The sequence below is a fragment of the Danio aesculapii genome, chromosome 3, assembly GCF_903798145.1.
Source record: "Danio aesculapii chromosome 3, fDanAes4.1, whole genome shotgun sequence".
NCBI classification, from domain to species: Eukaryota; Metazoa; Chordata; class Actinopteri; order Cypriniformes; family Danionidae; genus Danio; species Danio aesculapii.
Window position 1 is genome coordinate 13,506,636 of NC_079437.1, and position 21,658 is coordinate 13,528,293.

Sequence of the window (21,658 nt, forward strand, 5' to 3'; positions counted from 1 at the left end):
ATCATTTTTTCACTCGACCAGTAACCGTTGACTTGCGTAGTGCTTGTTTTTCCTACTAGAAAGTCAATGATTCTGACATTTTTCAAAATATCTTCTTTAGTGTTTATAGGGAAAAAAGAAACTCAATAGTCTGGAAATACTTGAGCGTGATTAAATGGTGAGTAACTTTTCCTTTTTGGCTTGACAATGACAATCCTTTTGAGGGTTTTAAAGGAACATCATTTTACAACTCCCCTAAAGTTAAACAGTCGAGTTTTACTATTTTCGAAAGGACTTTTAGCTTAGCTTAGCATAATTCATTGAATCAGATTAGACCGTTAGCATCTCGCTTTAAAATAAGGAATCAAGGAATATTGATAGGTCATTTTTAAAGACTGACTCTAGTTACATCATTTATTAAGTATATTGCAACTATATGGATGAAACTAAGCTCTCATTTCGAATGCTAATGGTCTAATCCGATTCAATGATTTATGGTAAGCTATGCTAAAACTACTCCTGTCAGACCTGGAGATCATCTGAATGGATTTAAAAATGGTGACACTCAACTGTTTAACTCTAGGGGAGTTGTAAAATGGGCCTATTTCCAAATAAGTGGTGTGTTCCTTCAAATAAAAGCATTCTTTGCATATTAATTGAACAATCTAACCAATGCTGAAACATGTTGCTCAGACTTTTCCGGGTCATATCAAAATGATCAGGAATACGTTTCATTTGCTCATTTCACACTAGACTTTGACCAAGCGAATTTCTGTTGACACTGCAATGGTTGTAAAATGACTCATATTACATTATCCTATGCTGCATCTTATAAACATTAATACAACACAGAGTACATCTCAAAGTGAGCATATGAAATCTAATCAACACGCTGCACTTGTCAATTTAAAGGGTTAGTTCACACAAAAATTAAACCCTCATGCCGTTTCAATTCCAAACATTATAACATGTTTTTACTCTAAACTAACTTCGTAACTTCAGATAAATGCTTGAAATAAATCCTTCTGTGAGATGATGTAATGGTCGTGTGTTTTATTAGCCACACTGAATCAATGCCCATGTTTACAGGGACCAATTTTTGTTAATCCGTCTGAACTGAATCCGATCACAGATCTTTACATGTTCTCCAAACATTTTAATCTGATTCAAATATAGTAAATAATTTCATATACATTCCAATTTAAACCTTTGTTTAAGAAAGGTTGGATGTAGATTTCTATTTATTTATCGTTTTTCTATTTTTTTTTTAAAAAGACTAGTGTCTGAAAATAAAAATATTAGTTTTAATTCTGAAGTCAATTCCACACTTGACTGTTCTTTACGTATATTTATAGGAAAACCATTTATTAGCCTTGAATGTTTCATTTTGTTTCATATCTTAATTCTAATATTTTTTACGTCTGTATTTATTTATTTAAATTGAATGATATTAATTATGGGCCTAATATAAACATATATTTAGGATACAGTGCATTTCTAAAAATAAAGTGCTTCATTAAGCAAGCTAATGAAAATGCACAGCCAGTGGTTTTACATGCTTTGTCATGAATTTAACTAAATATGTACAGGGTATAGCATGTCAACACTGCACTGCACATGTGCCACAGACACTTCAGAGTATGATCAAGAAAGTAGTCGGATTCAATCATTTACATGCTCATTGTTTTGCTGTGAAATCAGATTGGAAAAGGAATAAACTGCCCCTTCCAATGAGACCCAAATTTCGGATCAAGCTCAAGCGATCAGTTAAGTTGTTTATGAGAATCTTTTTTTGTGTCTGATTGAACCGTCAAATCCCATTACATTTTTGGGTGAAAGGAAACATTAAAAAAAAAACACGCAGTTAAATCTATAGGTTATTCAGCAACTATGGCATAGGTGTCAAAGTCAATTCCTGGAGGGCCGCAGCTCTGCACCGTATCTTATCAGTTTACTACATCTCTGTATGGTAAACTCTGCTTCATCTAAACACATCTGCGTTTAGGTTTACTAGAACCAGCTTTACTGACAAAATGCTCATGACAATAGTCTTAAATCGCCCAGGCGTACGGTTAAACCCCAGTTTATTGCTGTATGTTGCTTTGAAACCATCTGTATTGGGGCTGGGAAATATAACAAAAATCTCACATCTCGATAACCATTTACATCATGATATAGTACCATTTCTGTAAATTTAATCAGTTATTAGTTTATATACATTGACCACATGTAAATGACTATTTCTATTTTACATTTTAAAGTATATAATCAGAAATGTACTCGTTCATATGAGACCACATTACTAAATGTAGATATTATATAAGTATTAATAAAATAAAATAGCTTCTCAAATACAAACGACTAACATAAAAATAAAATAAAATAAATAATCGATTGATAAAATGCAAAACGTTAAAACAGAGTTTCTGCATCTTTCATCAAGTAAAATGTAAGACTTTTTAAGGCCCTTTTAAGACCATTATGAATGAGGTTTTAGACTTATATGGGACTAAACAATAAGGATTTTTGTAATGGCCCAGTTGGACGGATGGAATTGGAAAAAAAAACAAATGTAGTTATTTCTTAACCACATATTTTAATGTCTCAAAACAATAAAACTCTAGTTATATACACTTTCTTTTTTCAACATGAATGTTTGTATTTTTAATGACTAGTTTAATGCTGTTCAAATGATCAAAAATATAGTTTTGTTTGCTTTTGGTCCAAATTAATTGTGTAACTTTTATTTAACCTAATGTGTTTCGGTTATAAAACCTTTAGTTTCATGCCCATTTATAAATATGTCCACTCACACTTGTCTTCTGCAACTAGTTTGTGTGTAAATGGAAGAATATGTAAAGGGATATATTGCTGTTATTATAATGAGGAGTTGTGTAATGTATACAAATATTGGATGGGTGTCGGCCCAACTGGGTACGTTCAATTCGACAACTTTTAAAATTTCAAACGTGTTTAAATGATTTAAGACCTTCATCAAAATATTTCTGTCAATTTAAGACTTTATGGCCTAAAATTTTGTTTTTGAGATTTAATACCTTGCGGACACCCTGTAACATTTGTGTATCTGTCTCCATCCCCTTATCGGCATGTAATATTGCACTTATTTCAATTATAAAAAAGTATTATCGTAAACCATGTTAAATAAACAAGAGAGCACAATATGAAACAATAGTCTTTTTAATTTGTCTATACGTCTGTGTGTGTGTGTGTGTGTGTGTGTGTGTATGTGTATATGTATATATATATATATATATATATATATATATATATATATATGTGTATATGTATATATATATGTATATGTATATATATATATATGTATATGTATATATATATATGTATATATATATATATATATATATATATATATATATATATATATATATATATATATATATATATATATATATATATATATATATATATATATATGTATATATATATATATATATATATATATATATATATATATATATATATATATATATATATATATATATATTATACAAACACATACATACATACATACATACATACATATAGTCATAATTCACATCCCTAACCTGTATTGCAATAAAGTGCTATATACACGAAAGTGACTCAGTACACCAAACTCACAATAGGGCCACTCTACAGACATAACTAATGACAAGCCTTTTAGATCACTACAAAAATGACTGCAATCAGGATATGATAAGCCTGTGAAGGCCAATGTCATGCACATGCTCACCGATCTCTCTCTTGCGGTCATTGGTGGTGCAGCTGTGAAAAAACTCAGTCATAAGACTCTCCAGGGCCCGTAAGGAGGCCTCCTCTGACGCCTGTGAGACACACACACAGAGGGGGAAGGGAAGGGAAAGATGAGATATGACAAGATAAGGCATTTCAATCTCAACGTTCAATGCAACCATGCAATGCCACCGAACACAACTGTATCGTATATCCAGAATAAAAGAGTTTTGCGTCATATGGACTGAAAGATAAATTGCTTAGAATCTAGATAAAGTCCCTTTTAAGCTTACAATCGGTTTTCACAATAGATTATATGATATTTAGGGCACTATATATTCTGCACTACTGAAAATGCATTAATAATTTCAGTGTCTGATCCATAAATACTGAATTAGCATTATAACATGAAATGTCATAGAATTTGCAAAAATAAAAAGCTTATTATTGAGTTTAATTCATGTAGCTTTTGTAAAATTTCAATGAACTTTAACATCAAATTAACCACACAAAACAAGACAAAAATAACAACAAATGGTAACACTGAAATGTCATGCTGTACACCTAATCAAATCATGATATAAACTAGTGTTGGGTGGGTCTGTGGATGTCAAAATACACACTTTATGATCATGACGGTGATGAAAAAAAGCCTTTATTTGTCACCTACACTGTTACATGTAGCAAAACTGGACCCCTCCTTCTCTAAAGAGCTGCACAGAATCACTTCACACACATTTGACCATTTTGTGTGAAAAAATATTGTTATAGATTAAGACCGCACAATATGTTGTTTTAGCATTGATATCGCAATGTGCACATCTGCAATAGTCACTTTGCAAGATCTGCAATGCTGAGTCAGAATTATAGTTGACCAGGAGCCACAGAACATGCAATTTGTAAAGTCACTGCTAAGTTTAACCATATTAGAGTGAAAGCTTATCATTTGCATGTGTTTTTAAGGCCTGTGACTGTGCATGTCGGGGGAGTTCAAAACATTTGGACACAAAAAATGATGTTTGGAGGTATAACAAAGATTTTCTGTATTATTTATATGGAATTTATACGATAAAGTCTTGTTTCTAATCCAAATATCTAAATCTCAAAGTGAAAACAAAATTATTTTACTTAAGCCATTGGCAGAAACTTTAGCTTGTTTTAAGAAAAAAAAGATGAAAAGAAAACAGTATGTTTACTTGCAATAATCCATAAATTTGAGATATTTGGACAAGAAACAAGACAAAGCAAAGTAAGATAGACCTTTTGGCATTGTGATTATTAAATTTCTGTACTTGAATACTTTTAGACTCTCCAGAAAAATAGAGCTTTTCAAACCATCATTGTGAAACTGTATTCATATTGCAGTATTTATCAGAAAAATATAAAATACCAGATTTTTCTAATATTGTGCTGCCCAATAATATATTGTACAGAGAGAAACACAAGCTTCTTTACATGTCAACAAGTCAAATAAAAATAAAAGGCAAAAAAAAGTGACAGAAATATATAACTATTGTACAGTAGAATATGTTATAAAAGGTAAATAGTAATAATTAAAATGTTATTTTAAAATCAACAATTATGCAATTATTCTTTACTGTTTTGATTTGAAGAAATAAAAAGCATTTTATTTTATTTTTATTTAAAAAGCACAAAAATAAAACCATTTAATAGGGCTTTAATTTCCTAATTATATTGTTTTAATTGTTGTTAAATATTAAAGATTTATGTAGGGATACCATTATTTGTTTTTTAATTGTTAAATGATTAATATTATAAAATATAAATAAAAGATTTATGATTTCAATTAAGCATGCACGCTTTAATACAAAAAAGTTTATATTAATCCTTGACAAAAATCATTCAGTAAAAACTAAATCCTGAGAAGTTAATAAACAAATAAATAAAAATATAAAAAATAAATAATAATAAAAATAAACAAAAATAATAAATAAAAATAAATAAATATAAACAAAAATTAATCAAAATAAAAAAATAAAAATAAACATAAATAAAATGAATAAATAAATTATATATACACATAGATATATACACACAGATATATAAATATAAATATATATAAATAAAATAAATATAAATACAAATAAATTACAAAAAATAAATGATACAAATTTATAATTAATAAAAAAATAAATAAACAAAAATAAATGACTAAAAATAAATAAATAAATATAAATGAATAAATAATAAATATATATGGACACGCATGCACGCACGCATGCATGCATACATGCTAAAAATAATAAATATTACTCAAAACAAATTGTAGTACTAATATAATATTGACACTTATTTGTCGGGTATGGAAACCAAAATTTAACATCTAAGAGACATCATAGTGGTAACGTCCACACAACATCAAGCTGTAACCTCATTAGACGTTGATATTTGGTTGATTTTAGGTTGTGTTAGAAACGGACAAAAATCCAACATCTTAATCCAACGTCATACTGACGTCAAATACTGCCATTTATTCGTCTTGTGTGGCAACCAAAATTCAACATCTGATAGACATCATCGTGATAACGTCCACACAACGTCAAGCTGTAACATCATTAGACGTTGATATTTGGTTGATTTTAGGTTGTGTTAGAAACGGACAAAAATCCAACGTCGAGCCAACATCTTAAATCGACAACATATTGACGTCAAATACACTGACATTTATTCATCAGGTATGACAACCAAAATCCAACATCTAACAGACGTCATCGTGATAACGTCCACACAACGTCAAGCAGTAACATCACTGGACGTTGAAATTTGGTTGGTTTTAGGTTGGCCATTGGACACTGACCTGATGTTGAGTTCTGACATCAACCCGATTTTCGTTTCCAAACAAAAAGCAACGTCCCCACGTCGGGGTACAACGTCAATATGATGTCATGTTGACGTCCTGTGCCTACTGGGTGTTTAAAGCCATTTCGGTCATCATACAGTAAACAATCGTCTTCCAAACATTTTTAAAACTACTTAGTAAATTACAATTCCTGAGAAAAACTAAGCAATTACAGTAGTTTGAGTATTAGTTACTGTACACCACTGATGCCCAATCATGATACATGATGTTGTTTTTCTTCTCAGCAGTTCCTTTTTTATCCTGAGTACTTCAACACATTAAAAAGTGACAAAGTGCACAGAAAAGCAAAACGCTGGAGCCTGAATACAGGAAGTGGCCTGCTGCTGCCGCTACTGCTGATGATGAGGATGATGTGAAGGCTTCTGAATTCTTTGAATGAGTCACAACACGCTGCGTGTGACGTCACGGCTGCAGAAGAATGCCTTTGATTTCCTCAAACTGATCAGACAGTCATGAACTCAACAGGACACCGTTACATATCAATGCAGAAGCAGATTTATGAACACATCCCCATTATTTAATGGCAGAAAAACAAAGAAACAAGCGTTTAATTGGCATGTTTTACACCTGACACAGCTGGAACTGCTACCTGCCTATCACAAAACATCATGTAATAAGGATAAGCACACATCTGTCAGGTGTGTGTATTAAATCAAGACTTTCAAGTCAATGCAACATGATAGTTTACACATAAACACTCAAGCACAGGCGTTCCTAATGCAATGCAAGCTCCGTGCATTGGTGCTCGCATTCAAAAAGTTAAATACTATTGATTACATGTACATAAATACGCATAAAATAATATATGAAAGCGGTTTATGAGTGACTGGTAGATATAAATGCATGAATGTAGACTCACCATGCCCGGGCTCTGAGCTGTTTCTACGGCTATAATATGAGCTGGATCTGGATCTGCTCGCTCATGCTTCCTCTGGGCCTTTTGTGCGTTATTTCACCTTCTGGAAACACCGAGAGCCCGCATTACTGTACGCCCGGTGGAAGCACCGGGGTTTGGGCTCCGGGACACTTGTTATTATTGTTGATCTGGCACAAACCTAAAAGGGGACGAGACTTGAACTGACGCTGGCCGGATTCACGGAGACAACCCGCATTAAAGTACTGCGAAGCACTGAGGAGACCGAGAAAACAGCGGTGGTAAAAACGTGTCAGGACTCTAATGTTGACGTCGCGGGCGGCGGTAGCGCTGTGCGGGGCTCGGTGGCTTAATTTGAGCCCTCAGAAGCTGACAGAGCCACTCCTTGGGTTTGGTTGGATCGCTCTTTCCGTGCAGGCCTCTCGTAGCTTCCTCTCATCTGCCCATTAAACAGGCGGAAGTGACATCTTCCTCATTGAAATAGAAATGTGATATGGTAGAAGGGCAACGGCGTGAGGGAGTGGCTTATTTAGTGGGCGGGGCTTCAAGCGTCGAAGTTGGTGAGGAGAGATAAATGGATGAGTTTTATTTAGTTTGCGATTATTTATTTTAGCAAGAAAATTGCATATATATGAGAAGTAGTGGAATATATATCATTGCAAAGCACTTTTATAAATTTGTAAAATTACTTTAAAGCGATAGATCATCCAAAAACTAAAGCTAACTCACTCTCTTCAAGGTGGTTCTAAAACTTTATCAGTTTTTTCTTCTGTTAAACACAAAAGAAGATATTTTTGTTGGACAAGCTAATAATATTGAACTCAACTCTTAAAAAAAACTCTCTTACCAAACTGATTTGATCAGTTTATATCTAGCAAATATTAAATGAGCATAATATCTAGCATTATTTATATGCAGCGGTTGCGTTTAATTATTTATTTATTATTTGATTGTTTGAATCTCAAACAACAGCATGGTCATTAGTGCAATTCTGCCAAATGCTTAAATGTAAAATGTAATGGAAGTGTATTTATTTATTTTTAATTTATATATTTCGCTTGTTTGTTTTAAGATTTCTGTAACAAATTATATATTAGCACAGAGAACACACAGTATACAAAAAAATACAATATTTTATACCTTTTTACTTTCAATTTACGGATCATCTGCATGTGGTACATGTTACTTTTCTCAACGCTAGTCATAACGTACTAATCACAGTCATTAGCGATTACTAATCCAGTTCGTACATTAAATACATTTATAAAGCACACAGACAACGACTTTAAACAAACGTATCAGGTATACATATTTATAATGATATAACTTAAATTATTATACTTCTTATTTTACAAACGTCTCCAATAAGACATTAAACCCTCTAGGATTTGAATGGGTACAATGAAGAACTCGACATTTTGGGCCGTCAAGCGCCATCTTGAGGAAGCTAGTCCTGTGCTTGTCAGTAAAGTGTAATTTGAAACTGGTTAGTAGTTACTTTTGATGCTCGGTGTACGCTAACCATTAAACTACCGGAAGTGAAATCTTAATCTCGGGCCGGATGAAACCGGCCACAACAAGACACATGTTGAGTACAGTATGAACTCTTGTGTGGAGGTATTGCCTCACTGTTACACAGACAACACACATCCTGTGCTCTTCAGTCTTTCAGATGGGCTCATTCTCATGCGAGAGACATCTTCCTAATAAACAAAAGCCATCTATTTATTGTTTCTTGACTAACGACAGGAAAAAGTTTCTGTTAGCTATTATTTGTAGGTGTTTTCATCTCAAACCCAGCGGGTACCTTGATTTCGAAACAAAATCAAATTGACATCAAGTATGACGTCAAAAAATTACAAATCGATTTCATGTCAAAACCTTGATGTCTATTTGACATCCACACACTGATGCCATTTTAACCACTAGAATAATTACACAAAAGAGATTATAAGAAAAGTTTTATTCATGTGAAATCTTCAGTTACAAATACAAATGTTGTATCCTCAATGCATTTAAACTACCTTGATGTCAAAACAACATCTAACGTTGGCATCAAAAATCAATTACAGAACAGTCCCGTAATTGATTGTTGACATGTTTTTTTGAGGTCAATTTGACATCGTTCTGACATTAATTTAGTTAACTGACCTCAAATCAATTTGCATTTTTGCTCGATAATAATTAAAACAGTAGTTTGTTTTTAATTATTTAAATGTAAATATTTATGTTTTTTGATCAACTTTCCCGTTAAATGGTTGTTGTTTGGTTCCTTTTTGAATGCTAAATAAAAAGTAATTGATTTGAAACAAAAATGCAAATTGATTTGATGTCAAAACCTTGACATCTATTTGACATCCACACACTGATGCCATTTTGACCACTAAAATAATTACACAAAAGTATTATAAGAAAAGTTTTATTCATCTGAAAGCTTCAATTACAATTACAAAATGACAAATTTGTATCCTTAATGCATTTAAACTACCTTGATGTCAAAACAAAGTCAAATTGACATCTAACAGTGGCGTCAAAAACAATTACAGGACAGTCCAATGCAATCTTATGGTAGTTCGTAACTTTTTGGTGTAGTGGCTAATTCGTATGAAGTCATACAATCTAATTAGTCCAATTTAGTATGATTTGCTCATCACCCAATAAAGGTTGAGTTTAGGGGTGGGGTTGGGTGCCACACCTCCTTTTTAAATCATATATTTTTGTACAACTGAACTTGTATGAATTCATACGAATTAGCCACTAAACTGACAAAACGTAAAATACTTATGTTTCCTCTTAAGATCCGGCTGGACAGTCCTGTAATTGATTGTTGACGGGTTTTTTGAGGCCAATGTTAGATGTCTATTTGACATCGTTTTGACATCAATTTAGTTAATTGTTATCAAATCAAATCGCATTTTTGTCCGCTGAGAATTAAAACAGTAGTTTGTTTTTATTTATTTAAATGTAAATAATTGAGTTTTTTGATCAACTTTTCCGTTAAACGGATGTTGTTTGTTCCTTTCTTTAATGTTTTTTTTAACACAAAAAGTATTATAAGAAAAGTTTTATTCATCTGAAAGCTTCAATTACAAATACAAATCACAAATTTTGTATCCTTAATGCATTTAAACTACCTTGATTTCAAAACGACATCAAGCATGACATCAAGAGTGCAAATCGATTTAATGTCAAAACCTTGACGTCTATTTGACATCCACACACTGATGCCATTTTGACCATTAAAATAATTACACAAAACTATAAGAAAAGTTTTATTCATCTGAAAGCTTCACTTGCAAATTTTGTATTCTCAATGCATTTAAACTACCTTGATGTCAAAACAGCATCAGGTTGACATCTAACGTTGGCATCAAAGATAAATTACAGCAAAGTTCAATAATTGATTGCTCATGTGATTTTTGAGGACAATATTAGATGTTAATTCGTCATCGTTTTGACATCAATTTAGCAAATTGACCTCAAATCAGTTTATATTTTTACTCGCTGAGAATTAAAACAAGTTTGTTTTTATTTATATAAATGTAAATATTTAGGTGTTTTCGATCAACTTTTCCAGTAAATGGTTGTTGTTTGGTTCCTTTTTTTAAGTTTTATTCATCTGAAAGCTTCAATTACAAATACAAATGACACATTTGTTCAAATTTTTGCCCGCTAAGAATTAAAACAGTAGAATTAAAACAGTACAATTTTTCCTTTAAATGGTGTTGCTTGCTTCCTTTTTAATGTTTTTTTACACAAAAGTATTAGTCTAAAAAGAAGTTTTAAAAGTTTTGAAAGCTTTAATTACAAATACAAATTTTGTATCCCTAAAATGCATTTAAACCACCTTGATATCAAAAGGACATCAGATTGATATCTAACATTGGCGTAAAAACAGTCCCGTAATTGATTGTTGATGTTTTTTAAGGCCAATGTTAGATGTCAATCTGATGTCCTTTTGACATAATTTTAGTTAATTGACATCAAACTAATTAGCAGTTTTGTCATGTTTATTGGTGTCATTTTTGCCCGCTGATAAATAAAACAGTAGTTTTTATTTATTTAAATATTTACAACCTTTTGTTCACTTTTTAAAATACTTTTTTTTACTTTTCCTTTAAATGGTTTGTTCAAAAACACTACAAAAAAATAAGGTTATTGATATTTTAAACTGGAGATAATTTACAGGCCAGGTCAAATAATAATGAGGAATTTTGCTTTTATCATTTCCAGAGATCAATAAATTTGCATTTATATTTAATACAAGTCATCAAACAACAGATCTAAAACATACTTACTTACTCCCAGGACCATTCATATTGAAGTTGATATTTAGCTGCACCATGTTGGTGTTTCGTAACATCACGTGTTTATGAGGTGGGTCATTAGCCCAAAGCTCAAACCCCAACCTGGATGACCAGGCCAATTTAACCTACCCAATTCACCTATAGCACGTCTTTGTACAGTGGGGGAAACCGGAGCACTTGGAGGAAACCCACACCAACACGGGAGAATATGCGAACTCCACACAGAAATGCCAACTGACCCAGCCGAGGCTCAAACCAGTGACATTCTTGCTGTGAGGCGATGATGCTAGCCACTGCGCCACCATGTCACCTTCTAAAACATACTAATATCTTGTAACTGATTGATTTAGAAATATTCATGTTTTAGAATAAATAATGTTCATTTCGAGTATGTCTTGCTCTTATTAATATATTATTTATATATACTGTATATATATACACGTGTGTGAGTGCATTAAGCGCTGATCAAACTGCTTTGCAAACATACACATAGGCAAACTGTAGAAAAAAATAGCTGGTAATATCATACATTTCTCTGGTACATTTTGTTTCTGCGGGTCAGATGTTCCTCTTGAACTGTGAGAACCAGTCAGTCTTTCTGAGCATGAAAGGGAAGCACTTGCGACTCTCTCGCTGCTTGTTGTTTAATGTGGTTTGCTTAACGGCTTCACATTATGCAAGCCATGTAGATGTTGAGTAAGACAGCAGATTGAGAGGTAAACATTCAAAAGCATGCACTTATCTCAAACAATACAATAAGCACAGATGACTCACAATGTATGTGCTTTATTTCCCTTTTTCTATAAAAGAGAAATACTTGAAAGACGGTACACATAACATAATCTGGGTCACGTTTAAAAACAGGAAGTGTTCTACGGCTACAGTATATGCCTCGAACCCTTTAAGAAACTCCCACATACACACACACACACACACACACACACACACAGAGAGAGTTGTGTGTTGTGTAACTTAAAATTGAGATCATTATTAATATATATATATATATTATATTTAAAAATAGTAATAATTCTGTAAAATATGATAAGAACTAATAAAATATGAAATCGGAGGGTTAAAACACAATTATCAGACATGTTTATCTTTTGACTCGTAGCATTTTCTTAGTTCTTGTATCTGATAGGCCCACGCTCTGTCCACACCTTCACCCTCTACTTTACTAGCCGTCCAATCAGGAAAGGGAAAACGTCCCGCCACAATCAGAGCATCTTCCGGAAGCTCAGCCAGCAACTTCTTTTGTAAAAGACTTAACTGATAAACACACAATGAATTTGGTACATGACGCTCTGTATTACCATGCAAATTAATGCACTGATTAAATTATTACATATTATTAAATAATTCAGAACTCACTGCAATACTTACCACACTAGGGGCTAAAAATACGGTGATATTTTTATATGTTGAGAGATCAACCTGGAAATGCAAAAACACAAATACAAGCATATTACTTTGTTTATAGATAATGTTCTTCTTTTTTATGAGAATGAAGTCAATGGATGCTGCTTTCATATATTCCTCTATTTATCTTCTTCTTGTGTTCATCAGAAGTAAGAAACTCAATCATTACACAATTCTGAGTGTACCTCACACTAGTGTTGTCATGATACTGGAATTCGGTACCAATCGATACTGAAATTTCCAGCTAACATTTGAGTGCTGTTGAGCACGTTCTTTAACAGCGCTGATTTGCCATTTAGTTCACGTGCTCAACAGAAATGACTGTGATTGGCCGTGAAGGTCATCAGTTCACCAAACTCACCGCTGTTTACTGCATATAACCACAGATACAGGGACACTAGAGCATTTTAAAGTCGCGATTTCTCAGCGGATCGCTCATATGTCAGATCATAGACAAAACAGCTGATTGACGTGACTTTGAAATGCTTCAATGTCCATGTATCTGTGGTTACACTCAGTAAACAGTGGTGAGTTCAGTGAACTGATGACCTTCACAGCCAAATCACAGTCATTTCCGTTGAGCACGTGAACCCAACGGCAAATCAGCGCTGTTTAAGAACGTGCTCAGTAGCGCTCAAATGTTAACGGGAAATGGACGTTTTTAAAATTTTTGTATCGATTGGCACCGAATTCCAGTATAGTGACAACCTTACCTCACACTGGTGAGTGGGCTTGTCAAACCACTTTAATACACACTTACACCAGTTTTTGCACATTTGCACCATATATGTTCGTAAAATCACTCCATATCTATATAAAATAACATTGTGCATTTCTGAGGTGAGTGGGTTTGACAAACCACCTGTAGAAACATTTTCTCTCTGTATGTACCGGACACTTTACTTACACTCCATCTTACAAGGACTAAATACACACCTGCAAACAATGATTAACCCTAAATTACCAGAAAAGTCGAAACAAACAAAATATAAAATTAAATTGTCTTTTGAGAGCTAAAGTGGCAATGAGCTGGTTTTGTTTACTTCTGTCTTAATAATGTTTGGCTCGCTCGAGCACCTACCTTTAAGATTTTTTGAGATGTTGGCACACGGATTTCTTTCTTTTCTTGCCTTTGCATGTATCACAAATCATGATGCACTTCTTGTTTTCTTTAACCTTAAAATACCTTGCACAATATTGTTCTGTCATATTATGTAAAAGTACTTATATATAATCAGTCTTAGGTTATGTGTATAGTTTAGGTATTTATAGTATATGTATAGTTAGTAGTTAGTATAGTTAGATTATTGCTCCAACATGTTAGTTATGTCTAGGTTTAAAATAGCTCTTACATCCAATGTTGTGTTTATATTTATGATTATGTTTATATATGTAGCACCATGGTCCTGCGAAACATGACATTCCATTCCACTCTATGACCACACATGTAGCAGAATGACAATAAAGCTCAACTTAAACCGGTTTAAAACCCTTAAAAACCTACAGACAGATGCAAAGTAACAAAAACAAAATTAAAGACTTAAAAGCATGATCCAAGTACTGTGAAGAGATGATGCCAACCATTGAGGACTTCTAGAGGTCACCATAATCCTGGACCAGGCCGTATCTTGAGCAGATGCTATGGCGATCATGGCGGAGTGGAGAGCATGAAACTAGTTCCTGAAAGACCCCAGTGACAGAGGAGTTTCCGCATTGATCTTGTGGGCCAGCCTGTACACCCGCCGGTGACCTACTCACACACATGCAGTTTCTTCACGATGGACGTCCAGCGCTCTCCAGCGTCAAGCGCCTAGAATGCAGCTCTTCACAAAAAGTTTGGCCAGAGGAGAAATGGTCGTGCCCTGGTTTCTCTCAAGGTTTTTTCCTTCACTTTTGTCAATTGGTAACGTTTGTTCCCCACCGCTGTCGCCACTGGCTTGCTTGGTTTGGGACTTGTGGAGCTGCGCATCGATGATTTGCTCTTCAGTGTTTGAACTTTCAGCAGTGAAATTTGAACTGAAATGAATTTCAACTCTGAAACTGGGCTGACACTGTTTCAATTTACTAGAACTTCTATGTTAATCAGCTTTGACACGATCTTCAGTGTAAAAGTGCTATAGAAATAAAGATGAATTGAATTGAATAAAAACCATTCTGGAAGTATGAACCAAATAGATCAACTCCCTCAACGGAGAAAAAGTATTACAGTCCAGATGTTGGAGGAATGTTATGTATAATTTATACATAAGTTCTCTGAGGAATTTTTTGAGATGCTATATTGTATATTTTATGTCTGAGTGTAGTGTAATATATAAATTTGAGTGTTTTAATGTTCACGGTACCTTCCAGAGGTCCTCTCGTCGATATGAAACACTGCTGTGGTGTCCGGCTCTCCACGCATGAAAGTGTGCAAGACGAACAAGCCAGGGATTGAGCTCATAACCAACGGCTGGAGAGAAACCCCGACGGCAAGCTTCTAACACCTGCAAACATTTACAACACACACATCAGCATGTGCACTACTGTCAGGGTTCATTCACATTTTTACTACTAAAATTCCAGGACTTTTCCATGACTTTTCCAAAACTTGCAGGTAAATATTCGTGACCTATTGTTTCATGCAATGTCTATATACATGTTCAAATTTATTACAGCATATCAAAAAATATGTGATACACTTCCCGGCCACTTTATTAGGTACACCTGTCCAACTGCTCGTTAATGCAAATTTCTAATCAGCCAATCTCATGGCAGCAACTCAATGCATTTAGACATGTAGACATGGTCAAGACGATCTGCTGCAGTTCAAACTGAGCATCAGAATGGGGAAAAAAGGTAATTTAAGTGACTTTGTACGTGGCATGGTTTTTGGTGCCAAATGGGCTGGTCTGAGTATTTTAGAAACTGCTGATCTACTGGGATTTTCATGCACAACCATCGCTAGGGTTTACAGAGAAAATGGTCTGAAAAGGAGAAAACATCCAGTGAGGGGAAATTCTGTGGGTGCAAATGCCTTATATGATGCAATATGGACCAAAATCTCAGAGGAATATTTACAGTCTCTTGCTGAATCTATGCCAGGAATGATTAAGGCAGTTCTGAAGGCAAAATGTGGTCCAACCTGGTACTAGTAAGGTGCACCTAATAAAGTGGCCAGTGAGTGTAATTAGTTTATTTTTATATCTGCAAAATACTTTTTAGAAAGTATCTTGCTGTCTGTGTGAAGATATTTTTGAAATGTTGGCTTGTGTTTTTACAAGACTTATAAGAACAGTACAAATTAGCTTTAGCATCAACAGTAGCAGTAAAAGGTATACAATAGCCAATCAGACACACACACACACACACACACACACACACACACGTGTGTGTGTGTGTATATACATGGCTTGACGAGGGAATGCACCAAATAAAGCATTGTCCTAATCCCAAACTAAATGAAAAACCTACAACTTACAATCCTACCATCACCTGATCCCAGATCAGCGATGCCTCCCGATCTTCCCTTCATCAGAGTCATAACATTAGACACTTGAGCTTTGCTTGCTGGTATGTAGGGCACCTGAAACAGTAGCAATTATTAATAATACATCAGTTATTAATGCAGTATTAACACACAAACACACACACACACACACACACACACACACACACAAACACGCATTTTCTTTAAATCTCACCTGTAATTTGAGCGGCACTCGACGAAACCCTGGCATTAAAATTCCTGCCCAGACCGCATAAACCGTCAGACCTGTTGCTGCCGTCAGCTGCAAGATCTGCCAGCCACCGAGACGCTTCTCTCTGAACTCTGAGAGCACTTCCTCTTGTATGTCGTCTTCCATGGCTGGAAAAATAAAGATGTCTGAATTAAAATATATCATATTTTATATTACACCTTTTAGTATTGCAAACATACCTGTGCATTTGGTTGACAACTGCTCCCCGAAAAATGCCTTAGTGGTTAATGGTCCAGGTTTGGACCTGAAGGTTATATAATGACAAGGTTTATATTTGATTAAATTCAATCACAAGCTGAATTTTAAGATTTACATTTTATTATCTATTGTTTTTAATGAACAAAGAGCTACTGAACTTTCTGTCTGCTCAGAATGTGTTGGTACAATTTAGTTTATGAAGAAGAGTCATCATTTTGTTTCTGTCAGCTAACATGAGGATCAATTCATTGTCAAATCAAAGACAAATACTGTCATGAACTGTACAGCACAGCTACTACAGCATATGTCATTTCTGCCTACAGTATTCTTTTGACTGAACAGATCTGGTACACTATTTAGCAGGGTTGATTATTGAAACAGATTAGAAGATGAAATTGAAACTGATTTCTCTTTTATTATAATTATATTAGTGCTGGGCAAAGATTAATCGCATGCAAAATAAAGTTTTTTATGTGAGTGTATTATAAATGTTTATTATGTATATGTGATAAAAGCAAAACTGTACAAAATAATTTTGTTTCATTTATATTTAAATTGATGTAGAATTTGTATTATATACTAGGGCTGCATGATATTGGAAAAATCTGACAACGCAATATTTTTTTCTCTGCAATATAAATATATAAATAACCTCGCCAGTCCTACGCCAACCAACCCACTCCGAGCTGGTATCAAACCAGCGACCTTCCGCATGCGAGTCGGTTGCTCTAAAAAGGGGGCTAAAGACCATGGCCTCTAGCATCTGTCGCTAGAGCTCCTTTAGAGGTCAGAGCAGTGAGGTTTACCTGCACACCATTTACTAGCTGGCCTCCGTTACACACACACACACACACACACACACACACACACACACACACACACACACACACACACACACACACACACACACACAGATATATATATATATGAGTGAAATATAAATATTTTAATGTAATTTATTATACACATATAATAAACAAACTACAGTCATAAATAAATACAATGTAGTAAAAATTAAAGTGAAATAAACAGTGATTTATGGTTTTCTGGGGAGTCTAACAGTATTCGGTTACAGAAATAATCAATTGGAAATTAACAGTGCATAGTCTTCACCATATAAATTGTTCAATAAAATTAATTTTTATTAAACTTCCTTATTTTCTGTTAAAACACTTTGAACTCTCTTGAAATGCTCACACAGTCACAGCCTTAAAAACACATGCAGATAATAAACTTTTACTCTATTATTATGCTTAAATTCTGCAGAGTCTCCACAAATCTCACGAGTTTTGACCTGTGGTTTCTGTTCATCTATAACCCCAACTCAACTTTGCGATGTGAATATTGCGGACACACACATTGCAATATCGATGCTCAAACAATATATTGTGCAACCCTATTATATACATATTTTCTATCTGAATATAAATAAACAATTTCTCAAATACATGCATACCTACACCTATGTATATATAGGATGCAGTGATGTAAAGCAACAAGTTCCAAATACTCAAACAACTGTAATTGAGTAGTTTTTCTCAGAAATAGTTATTTACTCTGTAGTTTAAAAATGGGTACTTTTACTTTCCCTTGAGTAAATTTTTTTTGTGCAGTATTGGTACTTTTACTCCAATACTTTATTTTTCTTGTCTATGAGGTTAGAAAAATCAGACCCTGTGATTCCTGTCCAATCAAATCGCATCATACTGAACTACCTCAAGACATGGGCGATTTATAATTGCAGCAAATTGTTTGGAAGCATTAAAAAAGTCCAAGTAGATGTCCAAAATCTTTACACACATTGACCCAGAGACTGTTGAGAGGCATGTCACTGATGAGAAGATGACGAATGTTTACTGTACGATGACTGAAATGGTACTGTATGATGGCCTTAAACACCTAGCAGCAGGCATGGGTCAGTATACGATTCAGAGGGTATGATAACCTTGGATAAAAATATCACAATTTCATGGTCTCACAGTATTGTGATTATTACTGTGATTACCAAAATACGTTTTTTTTTAAATGTCTGGGTAAAAACGTGGCTCTTATCGAACATTTCAGTATTTTACTTTCAAAATTAACTACCAATATAAAACACGTTTTGTGTTAGTGCATGTGGCATTAACTATACCATACAGTCTTGCACAGAAAGGATTAAAAACAGTGACAGAAGCACTTAGTGAATGTACTCTTTTTAACTGTCAGAGTCACTGACAGAGATAGAACATCATATGTTGTCTTGTACTGAAAATATTTGTATTTATTATTGTGATTCAGATCACATGTCAATCAGCCTGTAGGTTTAAAAATATATATTTAAATTTGCCGTCTTATTAGAAAAGTGGCCGTTTTATTTATTTAATACATAGAAACAAAAAATGGACTTAAATATAGAAAGTGGTTTTTACTACGGTAAACAGGTGTGTTGAGCCTATTTGGCTCAGTCAGAACTCAAATGGCTATCTCTGTTTTTGCAGTACAATGGAATACTGCTAGTTTAGCATACAACCCTACCATCCCTACTGAAAAAAAACCAGCTTAAACCAGCCTAGGCTGGTTGGCTGGTTTTAGCTGGTCAACCAGCCTGGTTTTAGAGGGGTTTTGGCCATTTCCAGGCTGGTTTCCAGCCATTTCCAGCCTGGTCTTAGCTAAAACCAGCTTGACCAGCCTAGCCAGGTTGGGAGCCCAGCCAAAACCAGCTATGTCCATCTTAAACCAGGCTGGTCAAGCTGTTTTTTAGCTGGATTTAGCTGGTCATTTTCCAGCCTGACCAGCTAAGACCAGGCTGGAAATGGCTGGAAACCAGCCTGGAAATGGCCAAAACCCCTCTAAAACCAGGCTGGTCAACCAGCTAAAACCAGCCAACCAGCCTAGGCTGGTTTAAGCTGGTTTTTTTCAGCAGGGATTTGAAACCTTTTAACTTTTATTAATTTCTTACTATTAAATTACTACTTATAAATGTATATATATAATTATTTTTTTACCTCAGGAGCTGAGCCCCTCTAAAATGAAAATCCTAAAATCGTCCCTGATACTTGGAATTGGATATAGTCAAAATGGACATTAGTCAATTTTCTTATATAACACTTGAATGTATAACGTAATAGCCTTTTTAACGCACTACAAAAATACCTTTATTCACAGTAAAGCCATTTAAGCGACTTTATTATGCATTTCATTGACATGTCTTCTCAAACATACAGCAAGCCCTCCACAGTATGTCTAGTCTACAACGGTGAACAGTAGGTTAACGCTAATTCTGGAAAACATATTAACGTTATGACTAAAAGAAACGGCTCTGTGCATAGAGTACACTACATAATCAGAGGCACAATTGTCAGCAAGGAAACCTTCACTTTTCTAGGAGCTCAAGAATGTCGCCTTAGTAAAACAAACTACACTGAACATGTTAAAAACACCCTTTTATAACAAGTGATATAAAAAAAAAAGTCTAACAAATGTTGTACAAGCATTCAGAAACATCCAACTAACCTTCACTTTAACCGACATAAACATAGCAACCGGAGACAGTCAGCTGTAGAGTGCACTACGTCAACACCCTGTTTTGGTCATTTCAAAATAAAAGACGACTGTTATTTTATTTTTTTTGCTATATTTAGCTCTTTTTTTCTTTCAGCATTTTGTTTTGCCTAACAACAAATATAGTTATTATTGATGTGGCAACTTCTGAAACAAGTGATTAAAAAACTACAAATTAGTATACTATAGTAGTATATTATATCGTATAATAATAATACAGTTGTATATTGGTGTATAGTTAAATAAATGTAATAAATAAATTCTAAAAAAAAAAAAATTCAGTCTTTCTCCCTCATTTAAAAATGTGTCCAAGGTCCAAGCTAACTATACCTGACTGATTATAAAATATATATATATTTCCTTTAAATCTCCAAATTATTAAGTGTTTATTCTATAATTAGAATACAAATCTAGTTAAATTATGTTTTGTTTTTATAGTAATGTATAGCTTCTCTACTGATGATTTTTGTTCTTTTATTAATCTACACGAGTGTCCTACAGGAGTAATTCTGACTGCACTGATCTCTTTGTCCAGATGGTGGCGCACTTATTTTAAAAAAATTCTCATATGAGCACACTGACCATTTATTTTCATTTCAAACTTCAACGACTTTTTTCTTAACAAACACCATCATTACAAAGACTCTTACAACATATCATTCAAATCTTTGACATTTGTTGCATGTATTTAATTGTAAAATATGATCCCATTTCAGACAAATTACATTTACACGTTAAACGCCAACATGAAACTGTAAAAATCAGGTTTTGGCGTCAGTGGAGCAGAATATATGAAAAATGTTTTTTTTAGCAGGCAAAAAAAAATATTATATTAAAAAACACCTGTGCATAGCATGATGGCCTTTTTCCATCCAGCACATCTGCTTTTATGATAACGAAAGTCAAGTGAATCGGATTCAGGCAGAAATTCAGTTGTTTTGCTTTAGATTTCGTCCAGTGGGAGACA

General features: G+C 33.9%; 2 protein-coding genes across 2 annotated transcripts in view; both read right to left on the reverse strand.

The window, feature by feature from the left end:
• Nucleotides 1–7,930, reverse strand: part of xpo6 (exportin 6) — a 46,584-nt gene extending 38,654 nt beyond the window's left edge. The window contains exons 1-2 of the mRNA XM_056453186.1: nt 7,470–7,930; nt 3,731–3,821 (exon numbers count right to left, since the gene is read on the reverse strand). Coding sequence (XP_056309161.1) covers nt 3,731–3,821; nt 7,470–7,472 — 94 coding nt within the window. The 5' untranslated portion in view covers nt 7,473–7,930. The remainder of the gene's footprint in view (nt 1–3,730; nt 3,822–7,469) is intronic.
• Nucleotides 7,931–12,557: 4,627 nt separating this feature from the next.
• antkmt (adenine nucleotide translocase lysine methyltransferase) lies at nt 12,558–20,811 on the reverse strand. The gene is made up of 7 exons (XM_056453187.1): nt 20,644–20,811; nt 17,130–17,194; nt 16,894–17,057; nt 16,671–16,775; nt 15,556–15,696; nt 13,178–13,228; nt 12,558–13,063 (listed from the first exon to the last, which is right to left on the reverse strand). Exons 3-7 carry the CDS (start codon nt 17,053–17,055, stop codon nt 12,881–12,883), a joined length of 642 nt encoding a protein of 213 aa, XP_056309162.1. The 5' UTR covers nt 17,056–17,057; nt 17,130–17,194; nt 20,644–20,811; the 3' UTR covers nt 12,558–12,880.
• Nucleotides 20,812–21,658: the final 847 nt, after the last annotated feature.

What these genes read in the sequence shown, in the direction of transcription:
- antkmt (XM_056453187.1), bottom strand. Translation starts at nt 17,055, where the DNA reads ATGGAAGACGACATACAAGAGGAAGTGCTCTCAGAGTTCAGAGAGAAG. An exon ending in GATCAGGTGATGGTAGGATT is followed by an intron (nt 15,697 to 16,670) that starts GTAAGTTGTAGG and finishes AAATGTTTGCAG; the next exon opens with GTGTTAGAAGCTTGCCGTCG. An exon ending in TATTTTTAGCCCCTAGTGTG is followed by an intron (nt 13,064 to 13,177) that starts GTAAGTATTGCA and finishes TGTGTTTATCAG; the next exon opens with TTAAGTCTTTTACAAAAGAA.